The following is a 27,109-nucleotide window of genomic DNA, read 5'->3' as shown; positions in this document are numbered from 1 at the left end:
AAGTATTCTATCTGATTGTAAAAATATGTCACCTAATACATAAAATTGCTTAATAAAATATATGCATATACTCATAACAACTCTGAAAATTATGGAAAAAGTAAATATCTGAAATTTCACTGCCCAGTGATGAATGCTGTAAACATTTTGAAATATATCCTCCCAGTAATACACTTTTTAAAATGCGTACTTAAAACTAAATGTACTATTTTCAACCTGATTTGTCCTCATGGCTCTGAGTGTTTTGGCATTTCCTTGGTGACTCCACTTGCTAGCACTTTCTGTGGTGGGTTGATTCTAGAACTCATTTCTTCCCAGTTCTCTGCCGCTGTTGGTGGTGATGGTGGTGGAGCGGGGGAGATTGTCCTCATTTCTGATGCTCGTGGGCACGCCACCTCCCCTCTTGAAGTCTCTTGCCTTTTTTTATAGTTTCTGAGAAATTTCTACTCTGAAAGTCTAATATTCTTAAAATTGTGCATATATTTTGCCACTTGGTGTTTTGTTATTCACCCAAGGAAACAGGTATGGAGAAGGAGCATGACTCATGTCAGGTCACAATGTTGTTCAGTTAGGGAATCAGTTATAGAAACTGCTAACTTTTCTGTTCTTAACTTACATCTTGTACTGGGCTGCAGGCTCAATTGCCCATTTTCAGAGGCAGGTGGTGATAGTGGTGGTGGTGAAGCTTGAGTGAGAGGGCCCCACGAGCTCTGCTTGTGGTAAAGTAGAGGGCAGTGCCTTGGTGGTGGGAGTCAGATCCTCCTTGTCCAGAGTTGCAAGTGTCACAGGGTCACTGTGCACTGCTAACTGCTATCATGTGTCCAGCTGAACTGTGAGGTATGGATCCTAGGCCTCTTTCAGAATCCACTCTGTGGTGCTATAGAATTCTTTTCCTCCAAAGCCAGCAAGGTTATACACAAGTTGGTTGGCGATTTCTCTGATAGAGTAAGGTTCCCTGGAAGTGGTTGTCTGTGTTCATTTGTACACAGCAGGACCTATGATGGTGTGGGTATTTGTTTTCTTTGCCTCTTCTTGCTTGTATGGCTATATTATAGCTTTTCTATGCTCTGGAGATGCTAAGGAAATGCAGCCAGATTGGCCACCAGCAGGGCCTCTTAAAGGGACAAGTTGGGAGAGGTTAAAGGTGGTGAGTGATTTTGAATTGTCACCATGTAATCCATTACACCAGGTGACCATCTGAGGGTGGGATTTCTGAGCCTCTCCTTGAGAGCATTTCTCAGTCTCTGGTGGTGGGAAAACTGCAGAGCTCTCAGGAATCGACAGCCATGTCTCAAAAAGATTGTCACAACTACTAGCACTTCCAAAGTAACATGGACAACATTGTCAATACAAATCTTCCAGGGTGGGTTTTTTCCTTTAAAAAAATTTTTTTAATGTAGATTTCAACCATGGCACAGAAGTAGGAAGAATGAAGTACTTATTCACTACCCAGCTTTAATAGTTGTCAACATTTGAGGGATATCTAAATGATAAATTATTGCGGGGCTTAGTTTTTGAATTGTGGGTGAGCTTGTGAAGTACCCAGCCCTCTGCCACCCAGGTCACCCTGCTGACACAAGTCCTTGATATCTGCCTGTGTTTTGTGTCCCTCTTTCAGGTGGAGGTGGAGGCAGTGTCCCTGGGATCGAGAGGATGGGCCCCGGCATTGACCGCATTGGGGGTGCTGGCATGGAGCGCATGGGCGCAGGCCTGGGCCATGGCATGGATCGTGTGGGCTCTGAAATTGAGCGTATGGGCCTGGTCATGGACCGCATGGGCTCCGTCGAGCGCATGGGCTCTGGCATCGAGCGCATGGGCCCACTGGGCCTCGACCACATGGCCTCCAGCATCGAGCGCATGGGCCAGACCATGGAGCGCATTGGATCTGGCGTGGAGCGCATGGGTGCCGGCATGGGCTTTGGCCTGGAGCGCATGGCCGCACCCATTGATCGTGTGGGCCAGACCATTGAGCGCATGGGCTCTGGTGTGGAGCGTATGGGCCCTGCCATTGAGCGCATGGGCCTGAGCATGGATCGCATGGTGCCCGCAGGCATGGGGGCTGGCCTGGAGCGTATGGGCCCTGTGATGGATCGCATGGCCACCGGCCTGGAGCGTATGGGCGCCAACAACCTGGAGCGCATGGGCCTGGAGCGAATGGGCGCCAACAGTCTTGAGCGCATGGGCCTGGAGCGCATGGGTGCCAACAGCCTGGAGCGCATGGGTCCCGCCATGGGCCCGGCCCTGGGCGCTGGCATTGAGCGCATGGGCCTGGCCATGGGTGGCGGTGGCAGTGCCAGCTTTGACCGTGCCATCGAGATGGAGCGTGGCAACTTTGGAGGAAGCTTCGCAGGTTCCTTTGGTGGAGCTGGAGGCCATGCTCCTGGGGTGGCCAGAAAGGCCTGCCAGATATTTGTGAGAAATGTAAGTGGATCACCTGGAACCTCTCAATTCGTAGGCACAAAGGAAGGGGAGACAGGAAGTCAGCAAGACCGAATGGTGGCCAGTAAGTCAGAGGTTATGTTCTCTTCAGAAAGGGAGCTGAGTAGCATCGAGGCCACCTTGTCACTGTTCCCAAGTTTGGTGCTGGTAGGATGAGGAGGGAATGTGACAGCTTACAATACTTTCCAGCAAGAATAGTGGGTTCTGTGAACACACTGGGCTTCCCTGAGTACTAGATGGAACAGTGAGATGAAGAACTGTAGTTTTCTGATCTCTTGGCTTGAAGAGTCACTAAACCTTGGCCTGACAGTACAGAGGAAAAAATGGTTGGTTGTGAATTATCTGTACCAAATTGACTGCCTTTAGCTACTATTCAGTGGTTCTGTGGCCTGAACCACAGGCAGCTGTGCATTCTGCTCTCTGAATGATGTCCCCATGGACAGAAAAAGCTACAATGGAGTAAACTTGGTGTGCTAGTTTAAAACCTCATTCCAGACCAATTTGTTTTCTGTTGATTGTCTCAGTTGGGAGGTCAGCCAATTTCTCTGTGTAATAGGAAATCCTTTAAGTCACCCTCAGAGATAATGGGAATGTTTATACATTAGGATTTGGTTGAATCACTCATCAGTCTGTTCTTCCCCCCTACTTCTCCCCTCCCCAGCTCCCATTTGATTTTACATGGAAAATGCTAAAGGACAAATTCAACGAATGTGGTAAGTGTTTGAGAAATGCTTTCTAGATGCTTCCATATGTTGTGGCTTCAGAAATCATAGCTTGTTGATGATGCATTTAAGTTATGCAATGAACCTTCCATCCTAGTTTTAAAAGCCACTTTATTTACTCTAGAGGGCTGATGGGACTTGCCATTTTTCTGCCTATGCAAATATTCAAGCAGGTTGAGTTTCCTTGTATGTGTCAGACACTTTTCCCCTGTGTTTTCATATTACCCTTAATCTTTTTTTTCCCTTTTACGGTTTTTGAAAGGAGATAGCATGGTCCCTGTTTTACAGATGATCAGGCAAAGTCACATTCTCAAGCTCATATGGCTTCTAAGAACAGACCTAAATAAAATGAACACATTTGAGACAAGGTCTCTTTCTACCATAGAACCTACTTGAGTTGTGCTTCAAAGAGCACTTGCCCAGCAGGTCCTGTGAGAGTGGTATTGCCAGGCTCTGGGTATGCAGTAGCTTATATGTGAGTGAAGCTGAAGGTCTGTGATTGTGGCACACCAGGCAACCATTCTGGTAGGCTCACTTTTTGGCTGAAAGTAAGTTAAGTTGTCTCTGAGTGACCCCCACCCCCCACCCTACCTGTCCCTCACCCCCACCACTTCTGTTTGTGTGTGTGTGTTTTATTTTTTAATCCTCACCTGAGGTTATGTTGAGAGAGAAACATCTATCGGTTGCCTCCCATATATGTGCCCTGACCAAGAATTAAACCCGCCACCTTTTGGGTGTATGGGATGATGCTTCAACAAACGAGCCATTTGGTTGGGGCAACTTCTGTTCTTTTAACCATGTAAAATGGAGGCCTAGCCCTAAGCCAGAGTCTAGGTGGCTTGCTAGATCAAAGCTTCCTCAGTGTTCTCATTTCCTGTTTCAGTAGTGGCTCATATTTCACCATGATGCTGCTCTCCTTGTTCTCTGGGGTTAGCTGTTGAGCCATAGCCTTCCTTCTTGCCCTCTGTCTCTACTCTTCAGCTTCCACATTGTAGTAGATGTTCTGAAAAGTCAGATTGGATCATGCAATTCCCCCTGGCCTCATATCTGGAAGTGACCCTGGGCTGACAAGAGAAAAGTTCACTCTCACAAGCCCCTGTACAGCTTGGTTCCTTCCTCTTTCATCTCCTCTCCCTCCTGTCTCTGAATCCTGAGTTACAAGTGCTGTTCTCCAGAAGTGCTCTGTTGAGAGCTGTTATCAGCAAGTCCTCTGGTGAACTTAAACTCTGTTTCAGAACTTTCCCAGGAGAAGCCCTCCAGGATGTTGACCCTTTCTCAGTTAATGGCTCTAGAGTTGTGGTCTCCTAGCACTGGCTACACTGTCATGTCCTTGGCAGTCTCTGAAGTAGAGCCCTGTGTTTCTATGGCTTTTCTCCTGTGCACTTGTTTTCACAGTGCTTGACACATACCTGGATGCTTAATCAGTGCTTGAATGAATGAATATGTGAAAACTGCTAATTATTACACAGCTTATATTTGGATAGTGCAAAAGTATCCATCATATTGGTGATGGCTTTGTAAATGTGGTGATTTAGTGTAGTGAAAAACGAAGACTCTGTAAAATTTGCTTATAAATTTGGCTTCACGGCCTCCCCTTTTTTGGCTAACTCTTCAGAGTGTAAAGACCTGCATTTGAAGCTGTCGTGGGGCTGGTCAGGTTTTTTCCTGTTGGCAGAAGAATGGGAATTGGGCTGAGGGCTATAGTAGTTGGGTCCCAGCCACTGTGTTCTGGGCATTCATGCACCAGGGGTGGGGCGTATACTCTCCCTTTTGACTCAGACCACCGAAATTCACAGGTGATTTGGACTGAGTGGAGCCCACACTGAGGCTGAGATCTGGTTTGCCTGATGAGTTGTGGTGTTTTTTTCCCTCCCTGTGCCCAGGCCACGTGCTGTATGCGGACATCAAGATGGAGAATGGGAAGTCCAAGGGGTGCGGTGTGGTTAAGTTTGAGTCTCCAGAGGTGGCTGAGAGAGCCTGCCGGATGATGAATGGGATGAAGCTGAGTGGCCGAGAGATTGATGTTCGAATCGATAGAAATGCTTAAGCAGTTGCCTTTTTTAAACATCGATACCAGACCTCTGAATTTGTATTTTTTCTTGTTAACCATTTTAATTTGTTGGCTGGATGTATAAAGATGTTTAAAAAATTCAGTTGCTTTTTGGGGTAATTTGAATTACTTTTTTAATGACTGGGGTTCCATTTGACTGTTTGCATTGAGATTGCAATGTGCGCAATTTTTTTTGTAGTTGTGGCATCTTGTTGACATCAAATATGACTTTGATAATAAATACCAGTTCCTGAAAGCTGCTTGCTTTTGTGTGTGTGTGTTGTGGGGCCACCACCCGATATTTGGGGAGCAGGAACCACTCAGTCTTCTTTCTACCTTTGGAGCTGTGAACACCAGGAGTCTCATCCCCATTCTTGCTTGTCTGTGAACTCTGCCCCTTTAGGAACTAACTATGGAAACTTTATCCTGAGTGGACTTTAAATCCTTTGTGTTGGTAATGGAGACTTGGCTGTTAACTGTCCTGTCTCCCTTCTGTGCAGTTTCTTGAAGGGTTACAGGCACTACAATTGGGTTCATTTCCAGTTCAGCTTTTGTCTTAGTCTGCTCTGGCTGCTATAACAAAAATACCATAAGCTGGGTGGTTTATAAACAACAAATTGATTTCTCACAATCTGGAGGCTCAGAAGTCCAAGATTAAAATGCCAGCAGTCTCAGTGTCTGGTGAGAGAACCAGATCCTTCTGTTACCTCACATGGTAGAAAGGACAAAAGAGCTTTCTTAGGGATAGTAGAGCTAATTGCCTCTCAAATTGGGCATTAGGATTTGGAGAGGGGGGTGGGGACCAAATACTCAGTTCATAATAGCTTTCTTTACTAAAACACTAAGCAGGGTGTGAGTTTCTGAGCATGTTTAGTCCCATAGAGGTTCAGGCTGAACTTAATACCTGGGCTGTATCAGAACTGGGTCCCCCTGCCCTAGCTGGTTTGGCTCAGTAGATAGGGTGTCGGCCTGCAGGCTGAAGGGTCCCAGATTTGATTCCAGCCAAGGGCACATGCCTGGGTTGCAGGCTCGATCTCTAGTGTGGGACCTGCAGGAGGCAGCCGATCCATGATTCTCTCTCATTGATGTTTCCATCTCTCTCTCCCTCTCCTTTCCTCTCGTGAATTCAATAAAAATATATTAAAACAAAAACAAAACTGGGCTACCACCACCAAAATGTGACCTTGTACATGGGTCCACTTGGGCTAGACAGCTGCTTCCAGCCTATAAGGAGCAGCAGTTGCTGCTTGTCCTGTCTGCATGTGGAGGGGCAGTGTTGGATGTGTCCTGCCTGACTCCCTCTCAATCATGATTGGCAGCTGACAGGGCTCTGTCACAGGAATTCAAACCTTGAAGTCTATCAGGTTACTAGTTTCCTTGCCACCTTCTCCCCACCACACTTTTCTCCTGAGAACATGAAGGAGGGGGTCGGCCCCACAGACCCCTGAGTGTTTGATCATGTCTCTACACTGTGTGCCTGTCAGGTGGGAAAGAAAAAACAAGAAGCAGTGATCACTTTAAAGAAAGGCTTTATGTGGTCCATGTACATGGTCAGGTGTGAGCCTTGGCAGTTCTGTGGCCTCTAAGCTGGGATCCAGGATTCCTGGGTTAGTGGGTGGTTGTCCTGGGTCCCCACACCTGCAGGCTTTATTGTCCTCGGGGAAATGGTTGGCTTTCTAGAGGGTCTACAGAGGAGGAAGGGTGACTTCCAGTGACGACTCATAAGTATCTCCTGGGGAAGTAGGGTGGGGGCTTACCCCTTCCTAAGATGCTGTGGTCCCCGCCAACCCGACCAGAACATCTACATACCCTAGAAGCCAACGTCATCATACACCTCCGTTTCCCTGGTGGAGAGTACAGTTGGATTAGCAGAGACAGAAGTTACCCCTGGGCCCATCAACACCCACCCCACCCCCAATCACAGCAGCACTCACAAGGGCAGCAGTGCAGTTCTGGGCACATAGCCATCTGCAGAAAGAGCAGGGATGGGTGAATTCTTGGTCTGGCAGTGTAGGGCCCGTCTCCCCAGTCTGCCAGCCCAGCTTACTCACACTTGCCCTTGGTGTCCCGGCACAGCATCTCCTCCTTGTTGGTGAACTCAATCACCTCCAGGATCTCCCCACGTCGGATCCCCAGGTGCTTCCCACCCCCACGCCGTGTCTTGGCATTGGGGTCAATCATCATCTTTGTCTGAATCACGATCTCCCCCTCAAACTGGGGAGGGGCATGTTAGAGCTTTGGCTGTGCTGACCCCCCCCTCCCCCAACCCCAAGGGCCTTGGGCAACTGGACTGACCCCAGCCCTCCCAGGGCTCTTGCCACACCTTGAACTTCTTCCGGAACTCCCTCTCAGCTTTCTCCGCCTTCCGGATTTTCTTCAGGGTCTTAGGGTCCACAAGCAACAACTGCTGTGGCTGAGGTGCCTTTTCTTTCCTGGGTCACTCAAGGAATTAGGTGCTTATGAGCACCTCAGGGGTCCCCTTCCACAGCTATCCCAGAGCTCGGCCCCTCCCTGCTTTGCCCTGTGGTACCTGAGCTCAGGGTCTTGTGGTGGCTTCCTGGGGGGTTGCTGGATAGATGGCACTTCATCTGGGGGCAGTCAGAACACCATATTAGGACAGGGACCATCAGCTTGGCCTCTCTTGACCTTGGTTGCTTGATCTTGAGTGAGCCTTCCCTCTGTCAGCTTTCAAGACATTCCCCCTTATTCATGTCATTTCCAACTTGCTGATGAGGAAACAAAGGCTCTGGGAGGTAAAGTAACTGCCTAAGTTCACCCAGATGGTGAGTGGTAGAGAGACAGGATTTATAAGCTTCTGAGGCCATTTCATGTCTGGTGCCTAGAGCAGATTGGGTTGTGGGAATTAGGAAATTTAGGTTAAAAATGAGGCAAAAGCATTTCCTGGAGGCAAATTAAGCCTCTAAGAAGGGGCCAAAGGAGTGCGGTTCTTGGACTGGCCTGGCTAATGATGAGACTAGACCAGTGGTCAGCAAACTCATTAGTCAACAGAGCCAAATATTAACAGTACAACGATTGAAATTTCTTTTGAGAGCCAAATTTTTTAAACTTAAACTATATAGGTAGGTACATTGTTATTAACTTAATTAGGGTACTCCTAAGCTGGCCTTTGCTAAAAACGTCCTCAATCTGATTGAGGTACGTTCGCTGAGGTCGACCCCTTCCAACTCTCCCATCCACACTTGTCTTGTATACTTGTTTCAGATAGACGTGTGTGGATGGGAGAGTTGGAAGGGGTCGACCTCAGCGAATGTACCTCAAAACAATGTACCTCCCCCGCGCTGCGTATCCCGCGGCCTGCCTGCACCACGTCTCCCATCACCGGACCGACACCCCCCACTTCTAACGCCACTTCTTCAAAATAGACTCGCCCAGGCTGAAAACCGACTTCTGCGCATGGGCCACGAAGTTACAATCGCACTGTACGTGCGTGCCTGCATGTGGTATTTTGTGGAAGAGCCACACTCAAGGGGCCAAAGAGCCGCATGTGGCTCGCGAGCCACGGTTTGCCGACCACTGGACTAGACTATGAAGGGTCTCCCAGGGTGGGGCAGACTTCCTGGCAAGTGACCAGCCTTCCCGGTAGGAGGCTGTTGGTCATGGAATTGGCTTACAGTGAGAGCCTCATGAACAGGAGAATGAAGGTTCAAGCAGCGCACTGAGAGGGTATTTGCTTGGTGGTCTTGCCCCTTCAAGGCATTGAGCTTGCCTCCAGCCTCCACCTGATGCTCAGTTGATGGTGCCATCCCACCAAAATACCCCCTCCAGCTGCTCCTATTTCTTCCAGAGGCTGCCCAGACCAGAAATGGTCACCCAATGGGTGCAGTCTACAAACCCATTGTAGCAGTAGAGTACACCACTGAACACTGGGGTGTGGGATGGACCTTGTGTACCTGTGACCCAAGCTTGGCAATGTGACCCCAAGCAGGCCCTATGGGGAAAGGCAGGCTCCTGTTTAGATCCTGGGGAAAAGGTGGGCCTGACCTTCAGCTGTGTGAAGATGTGGAGCAGCTATTGCTCTGGGTGGTTGGAGTTGGGGAAGAGGAAGGTGTGGGCCATGCCTGCAAGGCTGCTGGAAGTGGAGTGGCCACAGGCATTCCCTTTCCATGTCCATGTCCCCAACAGTGACCCCTCAGAGCCTAGCCACAGAGCCACATTTAGAGCAGAAGCAGGAGGGGCCCTGTCAGAAAGCTCTACTAACTGCTAACAGAGGGCTTTTGTAAGCAGCCCCTGGAGAAAGCTCAGAAGTAGCCACAGAAGCAGCAGATCTGGGTGGGAGGTACTAATGGGGAGGGAGAGGTAGCATCCTAAAGACACCCCTGATGGAAGGTTCCCCCACCGGAGGCAAGGCCTTCCAAAGCCAGGGCAGGGAAGCAGTCTGGAAGCAGGGGACCTGAACTTGTGTGTACTGGCTGTGTAAGCGCAACAAGATACTTCTCAGATCCTCAAGCTTCCACATGTGTAAAGTGGGCATGATATTGCCTTGGGTAGGGGTCTGTGCAGATTCAGTGACACACATGTAAAGTGCTTATGTGGAAGCACTTTTTGTTTTCATTCAGCGTTGGTGAAGGCATTAAACCTGGTGCTGGGCCGGAGGTGTGGGCCTGCTAGGCTAGCATCCTCTCCAGGAGCAGACTTGGAAGAAGGGAGAGAGAAGGGGCCTTTGGAACCCAGAGCACTCAGAGAGAGGTGTCAGGGATATACCCTGTGTCCAGGCCCAAGTCCTCAGGCACCTCCAACACAATAGATCTATGAGGGACCTTGACACCTTTATTTTACCCGATTCAGGGAAGGCTTCACTCTACAACTAGGCCCAAGGCAAGCTCCCTCGCTCCCTCTCGCTCCTGTGTAATACACCGCCAAGTCCTCTTGCCGCTTTTTACCCGACTCTTCCACTTTCATCTGGGCCACCCCTCTGCCCTGACTACATCATGTTCACTGGCTCTTGGCCTCTATGTTGCCCTTCACTATGCTGTGCTGTCCATCAGGAACTGGTGTGACCTTTCTGAAAGGCCCCTACTCCTCCCTGCTTTCTCCCCTGCATTGTCAGGGAACAGAATGGCAGAAAATGCCCTTGCAGCAGATAGGTCCCAGGTGCCCAGGCTGGCTGTGTCCAGCCCCGCTGCCAACAAACCTTTGCCCTTGGTGCTGGGGCTGGAGTCTGTCAGGTCCACATCATCGTACAGCTCGTAGATCTCCTCTTGGTCCCTGCAGGGGTACCTGAGATAAGGGCCTCTTTCAGGCCCATGACTGGCACCTGTGTCCCCTTATTCTCCACACTCACTTCAGGATAGCCTTAGGCTGTCTGGCCTGGAAGTGGATTCCAGCAGAAGAGCAGGTCTTCTGTAGAGCTGTGGAAAGAGGAGAGCAGGAAGGAGGCAGGCATGGCCAGGGAGCCTCTGCCCCCCTCCTTTCAGCCTGGGGTGCCCGACTCACTTGTGATTGCTGCTGAGGGTCTCTGAAAGCACTGGACATCCTTGAGGCCCGGGGGCAGCGGGGGTTTGGCTGGCGGAGGTCCCAGGCTGCTGACTGGAGGCAGAGGCCTCTGCCGTGGTGGGTGGCCGGGTTTGAGGCCCAGCCTTGACCCTCCACCATGAGTGAGAACTCCTGACTTCTTTTGCCTCGCTCCAAACCCTGGGCTGAGTGGGAATCTGGGGCCGGAGCCCGCAACAGCCATGGGCAGGGAGCTCTCCGAAACAGAGCCAGGCAGTGGGGGCTTTCTAGAGGGATCCCCAAAGAACTCTGCCTGCCGGGGCTTCTTGGGCAGAGCATTGGTTTCAGGCTGTGAAAACTTGCGGGGGGTCCCCTGGCCCTCCGATTGTGGAAACTTCCTGCGGTATAAGCTGACCTCAGGCTCTGAGGACGTCCTGGGGAGGCTGCTCAGCTTGGGCTTTGGGGGCTTAGAAAGTGCTTTGAATTCAGACTGCTGTGGCCTCTTGGGAAACACACAGACCTCGGGCTCTGAGGATGTCCTGGTGAGGTCACCAGACTCAAGCTGCAGGGCCTTCCTGGGGAGGTTACTCAGCTGAGGTGGTGGGGTCTTTTTTGGGAAGGCACTGAAGTCAGGCTGTGAAAAGTTGGGGTGGGGCTCACTGGGCTCAGGCTTCCAGGGGGGCATCTGAGGCTGCTGGGGCTTTCTGAACTCAAGGGGTGGGGGCTTCTTTGGAAAGTTACTGAACTCGGGCTGTGAGGCCGTCAGGATAGCCTCATTGGACTCAGGCTGCCAGAACTTTCTGGGGAATGTACTGAGTTTGGGTTCTGTGGGAGGCCTGATGGGGTTGCTCAGGTCAGGCTGCTGGGGCTTCTGGGCAAGTGCACTGGGCTCCAGCTGTAAGGCCTTCTGAGGGGCCTCACTGACCTCAGGCTGCAGGGGCTTCCTGGGGAGCACAGTGGCCTCGAGCTCTGGGAACTTCTTGTGGAGTTCACTGAACTCAGATTTGGAGGGCTTCTTGGGCAGATGAGTGAACTTGGGCTGTGGGGGCTTCCTGGGCACTGCAATGAACTCGGGCTGTGGGGGCTTCCTAGGCAGATCAGTGAACTCAGGCGGTGAGGGCTTCTTAGAGTGCTCACTGGGCTCAGGCTGTGGGAACTTCTTGAGGAGTTTCTTGAACTCAGGCTTTGGAGATTTGAGGGGGAGTTCACTGGTCTCAGGCTGAGAGGCCTGGAATTTTGCTTGAAGGCTCCGGAAGTCCTGATGGCTCCCCTAGGGGACACAGTCAGTCAGTCAGGGACTGGTACACACAGGAGTTGTGTAAAGACCAACATGGAGAAACGTGAACATGGTGACAGACACACACCACCCCTTCCTTGTTCTTTTACCCCCATGTCTCCAGTTCCTTCTGTTTTAATTGCAAATTACATCCGGAATCCAACCACTTCTCACTGTCTGCAGCACTGTTACCCATTAGATCAGCGGTTCTCAACCTGTGGGTCACGACCCCTTTGGAGGTCGAACGACCCTTTCACAGGGGTCGCCTAAGACCATCCTGCATATCAGATATTTACATTACGATTCATAACAGTAGCAAAATTACAGTTATGAAGTAGCAACAAAAATAATTTTATGGTTGGGTCACATGAGGAACTGTGTTTAAAGGGCCAGAGGGTTGAGAACCACTGCATTAGATGTACCTTCCCATTGCCTCCTCCCTGGACTCCTGCCCACCCTCCATCTCTGATTAGTATCCCCACAGCAGCCAGAGGGAGCCTGTTAACCCTGAGTCTCCAACCTGCATGATTTTTCTTTTAGTACCCGACGCCATGTATCATATTTATGTCACTTAGGTTTATTTTTTCCTTTTTCTTTTGTTTTTTGTACTTATATTGTTTTTTAAATGCAGTGACTTGGCTAATTTCATTGCTGTCTTCCCAGTGCCTGGCACACAGTAGGTGCTCAGTAAATATTTGTTGAAATAAAGATCATAGAGGCCACAAAGTCTGGCATATACTCAGTCACATCCAGTCTGATAGTCACAGACTCACATAGATGGATGCAGAGATACTTGGGAACCTGGAGGCAAATGTGGTGCAGGGTTTCTCACAGTCCCAGATCCCATAGTGATGGTCGGGGACACTCAGTCAATAATGCCATGAGAAATGGTAGGCAGAACCCCCCCACCCCACCCCCCAAGCACGGTCAGGCACTGTGTCATCTATGGCACACACAGTCTGTCCTAGGTATAGTGCTGATCATCCATACCATTGGTTATACACAGACAGATGCACAAACTAGACCAGGCCTGCTCTAATGACAAGTCCCACAAAGGCGGCCCTGCCACAGGCTCCCCGAAACCTGGAATCACCTGGGGTCAAGAAGATTGGGGGAAGGAAGGGAAGGTCAGAAAAGCATGGCCTCTCCACCTGGTTATGCTTCACTTTCCTATTCAGAGAATGTGAGAAAAGGCCACTACTCTGGCTTGAAAGGCCTCTGCGAAAGGCCCCTACCTGGTGAGTTGGAGCAAGGGCTCCCAGAGGACCCACAGGGCCAGGTCACGCCTTGGGTGACTGATTGGGTGGGGGCAAGCAGCGGGTGCCTGACCCACTTTGTCACCCACTGGAAACGCCTGTGCTTACCCTGGGTGTGCTCACCCTACCTCTCCATTCCCAGGTTGCTGTTCCTGCTGACCCGAGGGGAAGGGAGTTAGTTGTCTGAGCAGTCCCACTAGTCCCCCTATAATTGTAGTCACAGCCTGGGCTCCTTGGAGCTTGGACTGTGTGTCCTGGCTGCTTCACATCTCTGGGCCTTTGTGTTGGTTATTCCTGTTTCCCAAGTGGCTTTTCTCTGCCACTGTATTCTTGGAATATGCCCCCCAATTCTCACCCGTGGCACCCCTTGCCTCCAACCAGTGGGGGGGCTCTCCCAGGGCTTGCGGACTCACTTACCATGGCGGCAGGCAGGTGATGGGTTACGGTGAGAGTGGGAACTGAACTGGGCCTGTGGCTTTCAGGAAGTGACTGTGGCTTCTGCTCCACAGGCCCCATGGGTGGAGAGGGCAGAGGCGGAAGGAAAGGAGGCGGGGACAGCCCGGGCTTGTCTCCAGATCCTTCCTGTCCAGCACGTCTTGAGTTCCTGACCTGCCTGCTACTGTCTCTGCATTTCATGCATTGGGGGTCAGCACATTCACAACACAGTCACCAGTTTCTTGGCTCTCTCTGTGCCTCTCCCCCTCAGTCCCACCACATGCCCTGCTAACCTCTGGGCTCCAGGGAGGACTTGGTGCTAGACCTCCTGCCAGCAGAGACAGGCGAAGGCCAATTTCAGACAGAGCCTCCATGGGAGGGGGCGTTCTCAATGGAGAGGGGGCACAGTCTGCTCTGGGCCAGAGACCAAGGAGTCCAGTGAGTGTGATGGGTGAGGCCTTTTTAAAAAATATATTTTTATTGATTTCAGAGAGGAAGGGAGAGAGAGAGAGAGAGAAACATCAATGATCAGAGAGAATCATTGATCAGTTGCCTCCTGCATGCCCCCTACTGGGGATTGAGCCCACAACCCAGGCATGTGCCCTTGACAGGAATCAAACCCAGAACCCTTCAGTCCTCAGGCCAACACTCTACCCACTGAGCCAAACCGGCTAGGGCAGGTGAAGCCTTTTTGCTCATTACCTCACCTGCCTTCCTCATGTTAACACTTCTCTGTGGTCCAATTCCCAGTTTTGAGCAAGACTTCCCTGTTGCAGGGGCAAATAGTACATGGGCCATGGATGGCCCACTGAGATGGCAGATTTGAAGGTGAATAGGTGGGTAGTATCAAAGGTTTTGGCCCTGGGGAGGGGGTCCGAGGACACCCCAGGTTCCCAGTGGACTAAGGATGTGAAGAAAATCAAGATAGACAGCTTGGAGGCCAAGGAAGATGGGGTAAAGGTAGTGGGCAAGACCAGTGCAGTTAGGATGTGGGGCCCAGCCAGATAAGGTCCCCTGGAGGTCAGTTCATTGGGGGAGTGCAGAGCCCTGGTTCTGTTTGGCCATGCATTGGGGTTGTTTGAGGAATTTACAAAGAAAGACATAGAAGCACCCAGAAATTCTGACTTAATTGGTTTGGGTGTGGCCACACCTAGACACTTGCTGAGGGATTCTAATGTGCAGCTAATTGAGAAACACCGGTGCCCATCAGTCACCTGCCATCTGTCCCCGTTATTAAAATGCAGGGTCTGCTTCCAGTCAGTGGTGAGGCCTCTGGCAGGTGATCCTATAAGTTTCCAAAAGGATCCAGAAAGATTTAGTTGAGAGAGGGAAGGAGGCTCTTTCTGTCTTAAGGACTTGCATTCCCAGCAGGAGCCCTTCTTTTGCCTGCCCTGCCATGAAGGCCACAGGCAGCACATCTGGAAATGACTGCCTATTTGTATGTCTGCTTTAAGGGTACAGCCTGAGGATTCTGGAACTTGGCCTGTGAATCCGTGTCCCTGCACAGGGACATGCATTCTCAGTCACATTTCCAGATGTGGGTCCCCCTCTGAACAGGGGTCCCAGGAGGCCAGGGATGATGAGATTTAGGTCCTCTCTGGGTCTCCAGGACCAGCCACCACCTCACAGGTTTGGTGAGAGGAAAGGATGAAAGAAAGAACAGGGATGACTGGCTGAGAGCATATAAGGTAAGCTGAAGGATTTAATGAATTACAGCCAGTGATTCCCCAGGCTCTGGGAAGACTCCTGGGTGTGTGGACAGCCTCAGCACAGAATTCTAGAGGGTCCCTCCCTGGCTGAGCCTCTGGGGAGAGCCCACAGGCTCCTGGCACAGTCCCCAGAGGGCACATGACCCCCAGTCCTCTTTGTATGTTTGGCACCTTTCTGGAGGCACAAAGCCTTAAACGTGGACCTGCAGCTCCAGCTGGAGCTGGGGAACCAAAAGCCAGAAGTGAGCCTGAACCAGCATCTGCCTTGGGAAATGGGTGTTGGTGGGGGTTCGTCAGGCAAGTGTGTGGAACACTGAGGGCCAGGGAGGTGAGCTGGGGTTCTGAGCGTGCGTGGGGAATTGAAGCTGGTGCACCCAGGCCCTGTGCAAGAGCCAGGAGCAGTGCACCTGCCTTCCCTAATGTGGGTGGGTGGTGGGGGGTTGGGGGTTGGCAGCTGGTGCAGCCACTTAGAGGAATGAGCACGTGGGTGGTGGGTCCTGAGGCAACAAGAAGTCAGGAGCCCCAGATGGGGGGTGCTCAGCTCAGGTCAGGAACTTTACCTCCCCTTTCCCAGCTGAGGGGGCACCCACCAGTGACACCAGGAACGGAACTGGTGCTGGACAACTGCCAGGCGGTGGATGGACACTTGGAGTGGCTCAGCCTGTTCAACATGAACCTGCAGTCTCTGGCCCACCTGCCTACGTGGGGGCAGCTGTACAAGGCGAGTGCTGGCCTCCTCTCATTCTCCCTCAGACTGATACTCCTGGGTGCTGTCTGCTGGACATGCTTGGGCCTAAGAGGACAGCTTTCAGGCATCCTGGAGTTGAGGTGGGGTAGGGGGACCTTCTGTGGGGTCATAGGTTAGCCAGAAGGAGGGCAGGGGCTGCAGGAGCCTAGAAGGGACACTGGGAGCAGTGATAAATTTCAAGTGAGCAGACAAAAGATTGTATATGAGTTGGAAGGGGATGAGGGAGGAGGTATGTTTTGGAGTGGTCAGGGTAACCAGGCCAACTGCTGAACCAGCTCCTTAAGCCTCAGGGCAGAGTTCCCACTGCCTCCAAAGGGGCAGTAGGAGCTATGGGCCCTTAGTTCTCATGGGAGGGGTGGCTGCATCTATATGGGTGATGGAGTGGGTATGGTGGGTGTTGGGGGAACTGGACCAAGATATTGGCTCTTGGTCTCTCTGGAAAAGTCCTGACAGACTGGATTTGGGGATGGCTGAATGAGGGACTTGATAGGGAAGAAAAGCTAGGGGGGTTGGTACCCTGGGGTCCTGGGGAACCAGAATCACTAATTCCTGTCCCTGGAGATACAGGAAAGCCTGGGACTATGGGGCGCAGTTACGGTGTTTTGGCTAGGATCAAGCCTTGGACTAATGAAAGGACAGGGTCCTCTCATTGCCACGTGCAAGTCCCAGCTGGAGGGTAGGGCCCACCCAGCACAATTATAGCCAATGGCTGTGGTAGTAAGCTTGAGCCTATGGTCTGAACACGTGGCCCCACGTGCCTTGTGCTAGAGTTCATGTAGTTGAGTAGGGTTGGAACTCATGAGAATGCTGTAAACAACGTGATCACGCCCCTACTTTGCCTCGTGGCATCTGCTATAAAATAAAGACACGGCTTGTGGATGCTGGCGCTATCTCATCAGGGAGCAGCGTCCCACCGAGACCCAGCTTTCATTCTCTTATCTGTCTTTCCTTAATCCTTTCACCCCCCCACTCAGTTTACCTTTGGCCGCAACATGGGACTAGGGCTTTGGGAATGTGGACCCTGCTGGCTGGTAGTAACTGTGCCCAGCTCCAAGGGTGGTGTAGAATCAGCGAGTGACTTAAAACTGGGCCTGGCTAGAGAGTCAGTGAGCTTACCCACCTACCTTCACCTTCTCTCTCTGTAAAATGGGCCCCTTGACCCTGCCCCACCTCCTCCCCAGGCTCTTGCAAAGGTTGAGGTAGCCATGGGCTTGGTGGCTGGAGGGATGTGAATCACTTGCAAACATTTCCCAAGTCCCCACCTTCTCTCCTCAGTCCCTCTATGAATCCTCACAAAGGATCCAGGGATGAGCATCAAGGCACTCATTTAAGACTAAAAAGTGAGATGCAGGAAAGCTGATGGCCACACAGTCATGGCTATAAGGCTTCTAGCTGAGAAGGGGGAGCTCAGAGGGCCCTGGAGCCGCTTCCCTGATGGCCCATCTAACTCCACAGCTGGTGCTGAGTAACAACCATCTCAGCAGGGTCTGCAGGGGTTCACTCGTGTGCTTGCTCACAGGAAGTCTGTATTCAAGGAGGAGAAGGGAGAAGATGATTTGTGTGGCCCGGGGAGGGAATGGGAAGGTTCAAGATGGGGGCCTTGTGAGCTACTAGGAGAACAGGATCTTCATCTAGAGAACTATAGGGAGACACTGAAGGGTATAGGAAGGGGAGGGACACAATCAGAAGAGACCCGTTTTCAGGCGTGTTCAGACTGGGGGGGAAGGGCAGGATGAATTGCTTCTGGTGCCCAGGAAGGGTAGAGGGCAGAGGCCTGGGCTAGGAGTACCATGGGGCTGGAAGGTAGTAGAACCCACCAGAGTGGTGGCTGCCAATAACACCTGGGACTTCCATACCAGGAAGCTTGGCCCACAGATCTCAGTGACAGCAGGGCTGACAGCAGTGTGGCACCAAAATTCCAACCCTGGCCCAGCCCTGACTTCCCATGAAGGAAGGGAAGACAGGACCAGGATGGGGAGGGATAAGGAGGGAAGGGAACCCAGGCTCTCCAGGGCTGACCTTGACCCACTGTTTTCCTTAGGGCTGGGGCAGGGGAAAAATCCAGGACAAAGAAGAGGCCTGAGTCCTAGCCTGCAACAGAATGCCCAGCTCTGGGGCTCTATCCTGTCACCTCCCTGTGAGTTATCATTGGCCTAAGGACCTAGAGGGCTCTAGCTGGGCCAACTCAGCACTTTCTCAGGACCAGCCTCCCTGCCTGTCCTCCCCACTGACTCCCAAGACAATCAATCAATCAATCAATCAATCAATAATCTGTAAATTTCCATCCCATCTGGTTTCTGGAAGTGATTGGACAGCAGGCAGTGGCAGTACTGAGCAGGAGGCTGGTCCGTGTTGAGGTAACAGGGAAGGTGGGATATAAGTGGGTCGTGGGTAAGAGGAGGCCTGCCCTTCTCAAGATGGGGGGGGGGGGTGCCCAAGACTGCTAGACAGGCTGCTGAGGGACCCAGACAGCATAGGCCAGTTCATCGCGCCTCTTTTATTATTTCCTCTCTCAATCCATTTCAGGCCCCACTAAAATCACAAAACTACCCCCATCTCATGACCCACTCTATGCGGCATTCAGAGCAGCAAGAAAACTGTACACTTCCCCTTTGATAGCAGCAGCAGCAGCGAGCAACACCTTGGGTGCAAGCAGGGCCAGGTCTGGGTGGGGCAGAGGAGGTGGCTGAGCCTCAGCCCCGCCCCTCGCCTCTGGGGCCTCCATCCTCCCCACCCTGGTGCTCCAGGACCTTACCCACCGGGCAATCGGGGCGTGGCTGCCCGGGGGCAATGGAGCGGTGGTCCTCCAGGTGAAGGGTCATGGCGGGCCGCGAGGCTGTGGAGAAGGTGCACTGCATGCACGAGTAGCGACCACGCGTGTGCTCCCACAAAATGTGCCCTGTGGGCAGGCGGGACCCTGTCAGTCCCGGCCCCAGCCCAGAGGTCTGGTCCATCACCGAGGACGGCGGTCACGGGCGAGGGTGCTTCGGACATTTATCCATTCCCATCAGCTCGCGAGTACCGAGGGGCTGTCCTGCCTGATCCACCTTCCCCAGGTGTGTGCCCCCCTGAAACTGGGGGCATTAAACTTGACTTCTCTGTGTCCCCCATTCCCATCCCCGGAATCCCCGCAGAGCGCGAGCTTTACATGGTAACGCCGGTGCAGATGAAGGCGCGTGGGCCAGTAATTTTTAAGGCAAAATCCTGTATTTCAGGGTTGGCACTGCTGCCTCCCAGCAGCTCCTGGGCCTGGCAGGACGCAGGACAGAAACCCCCTCCATCCCGCCCTGGTGGTCACCTGCACGCACCTGAGGGCGCGTCCGAGCCGCCCTGGGGTCTTCGAGGACTGCCACCGGCACCTGCGGTAAAATAGGCGGGTCAAGGTCAGAAATCGGAGCAAACTCAGCCCACCCTCTGGCGGCCCTGCCACGGCACTCACCTTGGCTCTTTTTCCAGACCGCGGCGCTGGAGGCCGGCAGCCCAGGAGCGGCAGCCAGGAAGGGGCGCAGGCGCGTGGGGTTTAGGCCAAAGGACGCGGGGTTCAAGTAGGGCAGAAAGGGCCCGCTGGGGGCAGGGGCGGGGGCCGTGTAGGGCTCGGGCAGCGGGTGCTGCCAGCCCGTCGCCGACGCAGAGTCAGATTCCGTGGGGCGCTCGAGCGCCGAGGGCTCCTTGTCGAGGGCAGGGGCTGGCGGTGGGGCTGGGCTCTGCGCATGCTCAGCGCAAACATGCAGATGCTTGAAGAGCGAGCGGTGCGTGCGGAAGCGCAAGAGGCAGTTCTCACACCTGGGGACGAACATAGGCCTGGGCTGGGTCTCCCGGGCACCAAGAAGGGGGACCAGACCCAAGTCACAGATGACCCAACTGCGGGGTAGGAACTGGTCCTCAGTGCCCCCTACGCTGACCGCGACCCTTCCGGACCCCTCCAGGTCAGAGCCCTGGGAAAAGGAAGAGGTCTCAGCCTAGACTTAGGTGGTCAGCTTTCCTCTTAGAAGCTTAAGGAGAGACTGGGAGGAACCACACCCACAGGAGCCCCACCCCTCCGGGTCCTGGGACCTTCTCCAGGTCCCAGTCTCTCTGGGACAGGTCTTGCCCGAGGCCACACCGACTTTCAGACCCCAGCCCCTCCCCCATCAGCCCCCTGACTGGGAAGTAGAAGGCTTGAACCCCAGGTATTGGCTGTCACACCAGGAGCAGGAGCTGCCTAGGGCCTAGTCACCAAGGACCAGAGGAGGCTGGGGTGGTCAGGGTCTCACTTGAAGTAGCGATTGGGTTTGTAGTGCAGCTTGCCGTGTGCCACCAGCTCCTGCATGCTGGGGAAGGTCTCGGTGCAGTTCAGGGCGGAGCAGCGGAAGAGCTTGCCTGGCAAGGCAGGGGCGGAGGACAGAGGAGTGGAGTGGGGTGGCGACGGGTCAGCCTGGGAACTCTGCCTGCCTCCCACCACCTACTCTGACCCTACCTTCCAGGGACTGTGTGGGTGGGCAGTGGGTACGCAGATGCTGTGCCAAGTCACGAACGCTTGGGAAACTGAGGCAGCAGCCAAGGCTGGAGCAGGGTATCTGCTTTCCTGTAGGATGTACACAACAGGGTCACCCATCCCTCCCCTCCCCCATGCTGTCCGGGGCTCTGCCCAGAGTTACCCTATGGTCTCCTACTGGGTCTTTACCATCTACCGCTTCCACTGGACTGAGCTGCCAGAGGGCAGGGGCTGAGTGGACCTGGCTCCTCACAGCAGCCACAGCCTGGCACACACTCAGTGATATCACCAAGTATGGAAATGCTGTTTTCCTTCGTTCCAGGGCCTGTGCCCCCACAGAAGGCCCTATCACAGGTCACCTGGTGGTGGGCGTCGCCTGGGAGGCCGCAGGTCCTCACTGGTCCCAGAGACTGCGCTGGTGGGGCCAAGGCTAGATCCAGGGCCAGGCTGGCCCGCGCCTGGGGCTGAGGAGGCGCCCTGCTGGGCCCCTCCAGACCCTCCGCGATCCCACAATGGGGGTGTGGCTGTCTGGTCAGGCCCTGACGCCTCCCCCATGGAGAAGGAGGGGGCTGCAGCGGCCACGCCTGGGGACACTTCCTTCTGGGTCTCACTGGAGCCGGGCTCTGCATTGATCAGCATGTCCGGGCTGGGCACGGAGGGTTCCTCCTCCTGGTGGAAAAAAGAGGTGGGGAGACCCCTCTGGGCCCAGGGTCTGCTGGGGCCAGCCAGGGGACCCTCCCTACCCCCAAAGACCGTGGTGCATTCCTGAAGCAGCGAATGCTCCGGAAACAAGAGCCAGTCAGCCCCATCCTAAGGAGTTACCATCCAGGGAGGCAGGCAGCTAGGCGGGAAGTGTTCCTAACGCAGAAGTGGACAGCTGTCAGGAAGTGCTCATAGAAAGCAGCATCCCCTCTGCCCCAGCTTAGGAAGATGGGAGGCCCCCCACGTGGCCTGGAGGGAGTAGGCGGGACAAAGGCTATGAAGGCGAGGCTCTGAACCGAGTGGAGTTAGGAAGATGCTGGTGAGGCCGGAAGTGGCCACATGGATTGTTTGAGGACGGACCGGACCTGTGCAGGTGAACTTGGAAGTGTTGGGGGCCGGTGGCATGAAGACCGGGGGCGGAGCCCGAGCTCAGTGGGGGTGGCCCAGTCGAAACCAGGCCCGGAAGTCGGGGGTGGGGTGGTAGCCAAATGACTAGTGACGGGGCGAGTGTCCGGATGTGGGGGCGGGGTTGGCCGGAGGGTGTGTGCGTGACAGGACCGTTCCCCTCCAGTCCCCGCTGGCTCGCCGCACCCGTGTCCCCGGCGCCGCGCTCACCATCCTTGGCCCGGCTAGGCCTTTTGTCCCCGCAGCTCCTGCGGCTCCGGCTGAGGCTGCGGCGACTTCCTGGGCGGCCGTGAGCTCGCGCTCACTTCGACGCCATTATCCGCCTCCCAGCTCTCGCGAGAGCACGGGCGGGACCTGCGCAGGGCGCTCCGTGAGGGGGCGGGGCCTGCGGTCCGGGGACTCCTGAACCACAGAACACCCCCCGCAGCGGGTTTGCAAACTGAGGGCAATGTGAACAGCCAGTGCGCTGAGATCCAGGATTAAAATCTTCCCTGGCCTGTGTACTCGTCTGTAAAATGGGTATCTTCAGCCCATTCCGTATCATCACCAGCCTGGAAAGGCGATAAACAACGCTCCTTTTTTTTTTTTTTTTACGGAGAGGAAGGGAGAGGGATAAAGAGTTAGAAACATAGATGAGAGAGAAACATCGATCAGCTGCCTCCTGCACACCCCCTACTGGGGATGTGCCCACAACCAAGGTACATGCCCTTGACCGGAATCGAACCTGGGACCTTTCAGTCCACAGGCTGACGCTCTATCCACTGAGCCAAACCAGTTACAACAACGCTCCTTTTTGAAGAGGTTGTGTTGACTGGCACCCTCTTTTGAAGGAAGTTGGCAATGGTCGTCAACATTTTTAAAAAAACTTTATTTATTGCCCTGGCGGGTGTTGCTCAGTTGGTTGAGCGTCGTCCCATGCACAGAAAGGTCACTGGTTTGATTCCGGGTCAGGGCACAAGCCCAGGTTGTAGGTTTGATCCCCCGCAGCGGTGCCTACAGGAGCCAAACAATGTTTCTCTCACATCAATATTTCTCTCTCCCCCTCTCCTTTCCTCTCTATCAAATCAATAAAAACATTTTTTTAAATTGTATTGATTGACTTTAGAGGAAGGGAGAGAGAGACATTCCCCCGTTGTTCCACCAATCCATGATTCATTGGTTGACCCTTGAATGTGCCCCTAGGATGGAACCCCCAACCTGGAAGTATAGGTTCCATACTCCAACCAACTGAGCTACCTGGCCAGGGCAGTAGTAAAAATTTTCAATGCATTTAGTTTTGAAGTTGGAGTGGGTCCGTTGGGATAGCTAAGGGTGGGAAGCAAGCTAACTGTCAGGAAGGGTGTGTTTCCAGGAGGATGGCACTGAGTGTACCAGCAAAGAATGAGTCACCTGTCCAACCTACTGTGTGCTAGGTTCTGGGGACTCAGCAATGAACAGTGCCGGCAAACATCCCTGACCTCAGAAGCCACTCACATTTTTAAATGGGAAAACAGACAACAACAAATGCAGAAAATGATCTTAGGTTATATTAAGTGCTACCAAAAACAAACAAACAGAAGGATGTGGCCGTGATGGGTCAGGGAAGCCTTTCTGTGAGGCGACTTCTGAGCTGTTGTCTGAGAGGAGGGAGTGAGCCAGTGGAAGGTCATGGGGCCAGAGCACTCTGGAAAAAGTGGGTAGGTACAAATGTCCTGAGATGGGGAGGGACAGACTTGCCTTTTTCAGGGAACAGCGACATCAGTGCGCTCCAGCAGAGTGGAGGCGGGATGTGGAAGACAAAAAGTGAACTTGGTGCAGGGAGGGTCATGCAGGGCTTTGTGAACTGGTTTCTATTCTAGACACTGATGAATTTTCAGCAGGGAGAGGTACACCATCTAATCCCTGCCTGTCCTTTGGAAGTTGAGCTATTGGGGGACAGTGAAGTGTTTTTGATATCAGAGCTCTTTAATACATTATTTAACCATTCGTGAGGTGTCTGAGTTCAAGGCAAGTGTAGACTGTGTGCAATGTAATCCCATCTGTGTACATAAGATGTACCTGTATGCTTTTTTTTTTTCATCCTCACACGAGGCCATGTTCACTGATTTTTTTAGAGAGAGGGGAAGGGAGAGAGAGAGAAACATTGATTGGTTGCCTCCCGCACGTCCCCCAATGATGGGGCCGAGGATTGAACCCAAAACCTAAGTACAGTGGGGCCTTGACTTACGAGTGTCCCAACTAACGAGTTTTTTGAGATACCAGCTGTCTCTCGGCTGATTTTTTGCATTGAGTTGATAGAGTAATTTGAGTTAACGAGCTCCTTAACGAGCTCCTTAACGAACTTGGTCTCGGAACGAATTAAACTCGTAAGTCAAGGCCCCACTGTATGTGCCTGGACTGGGAATTGAACCCAAGACTTTTCAGTGTAGTGGACGACTCTCCAATCAACTGACCCACACCGGCACCTGTGTGCTCTTATATACAGAGAATACCTTTAGAAGGAGACATTAAAAATTGGGGAGGGGAACGGGGATTTCTGAGGGAGAGACAGATTTTTCACACCTTTGTGCAGTTTGAATTTAAAAACTTATCTTTTGATTATCTTTAATACAGTTAAAAACTTAAAAAAACAGGTCATTTTGATGCATGGTGGAGAGGTGTGTGTGAGCAGGGAAGATTGGTGCATATGGGGAAGGGTGGGGTGAGGCCTCAGAAAGGACAGGGATCTAAGGAAGGGAAAGGAGGGCCTGAACTTAACAAGTTTTATGTATAAAAAAGAGTCAATAGGATGTGGGCTGTGTGGGTGAGGTCAAACTGACAGGTTTGCAGATACTGTAACCTAGATGTGAGAAGCTATTACAATACGTTAAATCCACTCCCTTTTCCATACTCAGCTCCACACCCAAACCTCATTCACTCATCCTATCCAGAAGACCCTACTTCCTACATATGAGGTGCCTGCCACGATGGTAGTGGGGCCACAGGGTGAGTGTGAGGGCAGAGAAGGGAAAGGAAGCCCTGATTTCTTCCACCAGGAAATGCCCAGCTGATCAAGTTGGTGGCTCATGTGGGTTGTCCTCCCCTCTGTCTGTCCTCACATGTAAGTCTTGCAGCAAGAGACGCACACATAGTGGTTGGGCAGAGTGAGAAAATCAGAGATGGAAGGAACCAGGGACATTCAAGGGACTGGCTGGAAGCTTTTGTATAACAATGGACTAATAAAAGGGCTTTTGAGCCCTAACCGGTTTGGCTCAGTGGATAGAGTGTTGGCCTGTGGACTGAAAGGTCCCAGGTTCGATTCCGGTCAAGGGCATGGGGTACATCCCCAGGAGGGGGTGTGCAGGAGGCAGCTGATCGATGTTTCTAACTCTCTATCCCCTTCCCTTCCTCTCTATAAAAAATCAGTAAAATATGTTTTAAAAGGAAAAAAGGGCTTTTGAGACTCAGTTGCAACCTTGGGATTCCCCCCCCCCCCCAGCTACACTCAGCTTCCCCAGGTAGGTGCAGAAGAGAGAGGGTGCAGATCCTGCAAAAGACTCAACTGGCCAGTCATCCCCTGTCCCTTCTCTGGCTCAGTCCTGACCCCACCAGTCTCCCAGACTGGCTGCTCTTTGAGGGGCTGAGCACAGAAAAGGTGTCCATCTAGAAAGCCAGGCTCCTTAGGCTGAGACCATGGCAGAACTCCCAGCTGGTTCCAGCTGTGCCTGTAAGGTCTCAACGGCTCAGATTTCAGCATGGGTTTGCAGACAGCTGGGGAGACCAGTTGCCAGATGACCCCTTCACCTGTGACCATAAGTGCAGAAAGTCAGGGCCCTGGAATGTCAGAACCTTCCAGACCATGGGTAAATGAGGGCTAAGAAGGCACAAACATGGGGTGGGGCGTAGGGACCAGGGGTGGCCCAGGGTGGACTGTGGAGCCTCTTTCCTTCCTCAGGGTCCAGTCAAGTCCTAGATGGGTTTGGGGACTGCAGATTCAGATATGACAGAACCAACCAGACCATTTTTTGAAGGAAAGCTGGGATACAACTTCTGGCAGCTGGCAAGTAGACAAGCTCAAACTTTTTAAGGCTTGGCTCTGTGGAATCTTGGGCAAGTGACTCAACCTCTGAGCCTTCATGTTTCCACCTGTAAAATGGTGCATTTGCTGCTCCTATGTCACAGGTTTCTTTTTTCTTTTTTAAATATATTTTATTGATTTTTTACAGAGAGGAAGGGAGAGGGATAGAGAGTTAGAAACATCGATGAGAGAGAAACATAGATCAGCTGCCTCCTGCACACCCTACTGGGTATGTGCCCACAACCAAGGTACATGCCCTTGATTGGAATCAAACCTGGGACCCTATCCACTGAGCCAAACCGGTTAGGGCATATGTCACAGGTTTCTAAGAAGTTTGGCGCTCAGTCTGTTCATACTTCTATCCGGCAAACATTTATTGCCTCAGTGGAGAAGGAGGGAGGTCACACTTGTGAAGGCCTCTCCACTTTTCCCCAAGCTTTGCTGCTAGGATACGACTCATTTCATACTCACAAGGCAGCTGGGAGGTAGGCTCTGCTGTTAGCCCTATGTGACACACTAGGAAACGGGTGTGACACGGGAGGCCAGGGCCCAGAGGTGACTGCAGTGATGACCCTCAGACCCACCCAGAGCCTGGGCTGGGCTGGAGGCCACAGGACTGGACCTTCTGGCTAATGCAGCTAAGAGAAAGGAGACCCCCTGCCAGCAGGGCCTGGCTCCCTGGCAGGCGGAAGGACAGAATCCTGGGCCCCCCACTCAGATCTTCTCCACATAGTTTCCAGGGAAGAGGCCCTCCTGGCCATGCAGCCGGCCTTTCCACCAGCCTGAGGAATCTGTGGGATAGAAGAAAGTATGAGGCACCACCCACCCCACCCCTGAGGAAACCTTCATGTTGGCTCAGTCTGTCTTACTCATTTCCACTGGCCTGGCATAAGGCAGAGGCTGAAAAGAGAGTGATGGAAGGAAGGGAGGGAGGGACACATACATGATTTTTCCTTGTCACTGGCTCACATTTCATCATTTTCTAGAACATTCACTTGTACTCTTCCCGCAGGCCCCTCCCCATAGTCTCTATGCTGGACCCAAGAATGACCTCAATGGGGCTTCCCCACCTACTTACAGAGGGTGCTGTTGAGTCCCAGGCTCCTCTGGGGGGCAGCCCAGGGGCTTACTAGTAAGTTAGGAGGTGGCCTGTCTGGATGGCCCATTTCCTACTCACAAGGGGTCTCTGAGGTTCTGCTAGCCCTATGTTTGATCCGTAACAAAAATGAGGCTGGGGTACTACATGTGATGCAGTGAGACCAGGCTCCCAGGTGGCTTAGGAGGTGATCTCCACCCAACGCCTCTAGCTTATGCAGCCACTGGCTCAGAGGAGGGTAACTCTAGCTGGGCCTGGGAGCTAGCATGGCCCCTCTGTTCTCCCATTGGACGATATGCAGTAATGGGGG

General features: G+C 52.8%; 4 protein-coding genes across 23 annotated transcripts in view; 1 reads left to right on the top strand and 3 right to left on the bottom strand.

Moving 5' to 3' along the window:
- HNRNPM (heterogeneous nuclear ribonucleoprotein M) overlaps positions 1–5,470 on the top strand; it is a 46,617-nt gene extending 41,147 nt beyond the window's left edge. For all 18 annotated transcript variants that reach the window (XM_006104998.3, XM_006104995.3, XM_023746106.1 and 15 more), the window contains 3 exons: positions 1,619–2,421; positions 3,101–3,152; positions 5,045–5,470. In XM_006104998.3, the coding sequence (XP_006105060.1) occupies positions 1,619–2,421; positions 3,101–3,152; positions 5,045–5,208 (1,019 nt within the window). In that variant the 3' untranslated portion in view covers positions 5,209–5,470. The remainder of the gene's footprint in view (positions 1–1,618; positions 2,422–3,100; positions 3,153–5,044) is intronic.
- Positions 5,471–6,723: 1,253 nt separating this feature from the next.
- On the bottom strand, positions 6,724–14,011 carry PRAM1 (PML-RARA regulated adaptor molecule 1). Its single transcript, XM_006104990.3, has 10 exons — positions 13,612–14,011; positions 10,666–11,932; positions 10,514–10,580; positions 10,364–10,437; positions 7,742–7,799; positions 7,535–7,643; positions 7,263–7,425; positions 7,146–7,179; positions 7,021–7,055; positions 6,724–6,896 (listed from the first exon to the last, which is right to left on the bottom strand). Exons 1-9 carry the CDS (start codon positions 13,828–13,830, stop codon positions 7,022–7,024), a joined length of 2,025 nt encoding a protein of 674 aa, XP_006105052.2. The 5' UTR covers positions 13,831–14,011; the 3' UTR covers positions 6,724–6,896; position 7,021.
- Positions 14,012–18,563: 4,552 nt separating this feature from the next.
- Positions 18,564–22,292, bottom strand: ZNF414 (zinc finger protein 414). 3 transcript variants are annotated; one of them, XM_006104991.3, is made up of 8 exons: positions 21,878–22,292; positions 21,383–21,418; positions 20,920–21,229; positions 20,543–20,650; positions 20,340–20,445; positions 19,526–19,869; positions 19,395–19,445; positions 18,564–18,985 (listed from the first exon to the last, which is right to left on the bottom strand). In XM_006104991.3, the coding sequence occupies exons 1-8, from the start codon at positions 21,878–21,880 to the stop codon at positions 18,780–18,782; spliced, it is 1,164 nt and encodes a 387-aa protein (XP_006105053.1). In that variant the 5' UTR covers positions 21,881–22,292; the 3' UTR covers positions 18,564–18,779. The 3 variants fall into 3 exon arrangements, with proteins under 3 accessions (XP_006105053.1, XP_014302708.1, XP_006105054.1); XM_014447222.2 differs by lacking the exon at positions 21,383–21,418 and having other exon boundaries at positions 21,878–22,288; XM_006104992.3 differs by lacking the exon at positions 18,564–18,985 and having other exon boundaries at positions 19,272–19,445; positions 21,878–22,288.
- Positions 22,293–26,055: 3,763 nt separating this feature from the next.
- The window catches only part of MYO1F (myosin IF), a 32,184-nt gene continuing 31,130 nt past the window's right edge, over positions 26,056–27,109 (bottom strand). Inside the window, exons 28-29 of the mRNA XM_023746116.1 lie at positions 26,782–26,809; positions 26,056–26,546 (exon numbers count right to left, since the gene is read on the bottom strand). Of these exons, the coding sequence (XP_023601884.1) occupies positions 26,418–26,546; positions 26,782–26,809 (157 nt within the window). The 3' untranslated portion in view covers positions 26,056–26,417. The remainder of the gene's footprint in view (positions 26,547–26,781; positions 26,810–27,109) is intronic.

The sequence above is a fragment of the Myotis lucifugus genome, unplaced genomic scaffold (assembly GCF_000147115.1).
Source record: "Myotis lucifugus unplaced genomic scaffold, Myoluc2.0 scaffold_628, whole genome shotgun sequence".
Lineage (NCBI taxonomy): Eukaryota > Metazoa > Chordata > Mammalia > Chiroptera > Vespertilionidae > Myotis > Myotis lucifugus.
The sequence above is the reverse complement of the archived record's forward strand: the minus strand, read 5'-3'. Positions and strand labels throughout refer to the sequence as shown.